The sequence below is a fragment of the Perkinsus marinus genome (genome assembly GCF_000006405.1).
Source record: "Perkinsus marinus ATCC 50983 genomic scaffold scf_1104296962740, whole genome shotgun sequence".
NCBI lineage: Eukaryota > Perkinsozoa > Perkinsida > Perkinsidae > Perkinsus > Perkinsus marinus.
The window spans coordinates 1-1,548 of NW_003205346.1; the positions used below are offsets into that span (position 1 = coordinate 1).

The window sequence follows — 1,548 nt, forward strand, 5'->3', positions numbered from 1 at the left end:
ATGAAATTGAGTCAGGCGAGTCAACATCCGCGCATCAGAACATCTCAAGAAGAGGTTGTACATCATATTTCGTATCACGTGCCGATGATTTAAAACCTTGTATCAGTTCAACGAATGCTTGTGGAACCCATTGACAGAGCAAATAGAGCTCATTTGCAATGCGACGTCACTACCCGAGGTTCAATCCACTAAAAGCAATACAGAAATACTATACTCACTCTATTAGATGGTAAGTAAAGGCAGGCTCACGCTGCAGCTCGATAAGTTCGAACCAGGCAAGTCCGCGTTCACTCTCGAGTCGAGAAGCCTAACAAGGCAAGTCAACATTCACGCGCCCGAACCTCGTATAGTATATTATATTTCGTACTACGCATACGTGATATATTTCATACCACGTACCGATGATCACAAATCATATTACAGTTCAAAAATATTTCAGGGACTCACTGACGAGACGAAATTGACCTCCCCTGCAATGCGAAACTTAGTTACCAGTACTAACCGAGATCCAAAGATTGACATTCAACCACCACATCAGTCAGGGGTTGAGTTTCAACGATTGAAATTTAACTCACTCAAAGAAATAAAGCATTTTAGAGTCGTTAGGCTAGAGCATGGTACGTGGAGTCGGACTCACACTGCAACCCGATACAACAAGCCAGGCAAGTCAACTTTCACTACTAGTTCACCCACAATCATTGTGGGATTGTGTCATTATGGCATCCAGCCTTCCCACCATGGCATCCAGCCCTTCCAAATTGGCATCCAGCCCTCTCACAATGGCGTCCAGCCATCTCAGATTGGCATCCAGCCATCTCACATTGGCATCCAGCCATCTCACATTGGCATCCAGCCATCTCACATTGGCATCCAGCCATCTCACATTGGCATCCAGCCATCTCACATTGGCATCCAGCCATCTCACATTGGCATCCAGCCATCTCACATTGGCATCCAGCCATCTCACAATGGCATCCAGCCATCTAACATTGGCATCCAGCCATCTCAGGTTGGCATCCAGCCATCTAGCATTGGCATCCAGCCATCTCACAGTGGCATCCAGCCATCTCAAATTGGCATCCAGCCATCTCACAATGGCATCCAGCCATCTCAGATTGGCATCCAGCCATCTAGCATTGGCATCCAGCCATCTCACAGTGGCATCCAGCCATCTCAAATTAGCATCCAGCCATCTCATATTGGCATCCAGCCTCCCCTTAGTGGCGTGTAACCCCCAGCCAAACGACAATTCGGAAATTCGACCGAATCCAACGACCAAATAATCTACGATAACATCTAATGAATTTTCCAACTCTCACAGTGAGCGCTTCAAAGGAAGAACGAATCACAACTATCCGAGAGGTCATATCACACTGAATTCGACGCATTCGAACCAGGCGAATTGACAACTACGGTAGCGCGAAACACCAAGTATATTACACCTCCCTTTCGAGTAGAATCTTTCTCGCTATTTAACCCATAGTCGCCATTAGAATAAGTTTTTTCTAATCGGAGACGTCGACCCGAAGCGAGAGATGCCAAACGCTA

The 1,548-nt window shown here is 46.5% G+C and overlaps 1 protein-coding gene across 1 annotated transcript; it reads left to right on the plus strand.

The window, feature by feature from the left end:
• Window positions 1-737: 737 nt before the first annotated feature.
• Window positions 738-1,283, plus strand: Pmar_PMAR018439 (conserved hypothetical protein; the record flags this gene model as incomplete). The annotated part of the gene is made up of 1 exon (XM_002771647.1): window positions 738-1,283. The coding sequence occupies one exon, from the start codon at window positions 738-740 to the stop codon at window positions 1,281-1,283; it is 546 nt and encodes a 181-aa protein (XP_002771693.1).
• Window positions 1,284-1,548: the final 265 nt, after the last annotated feature.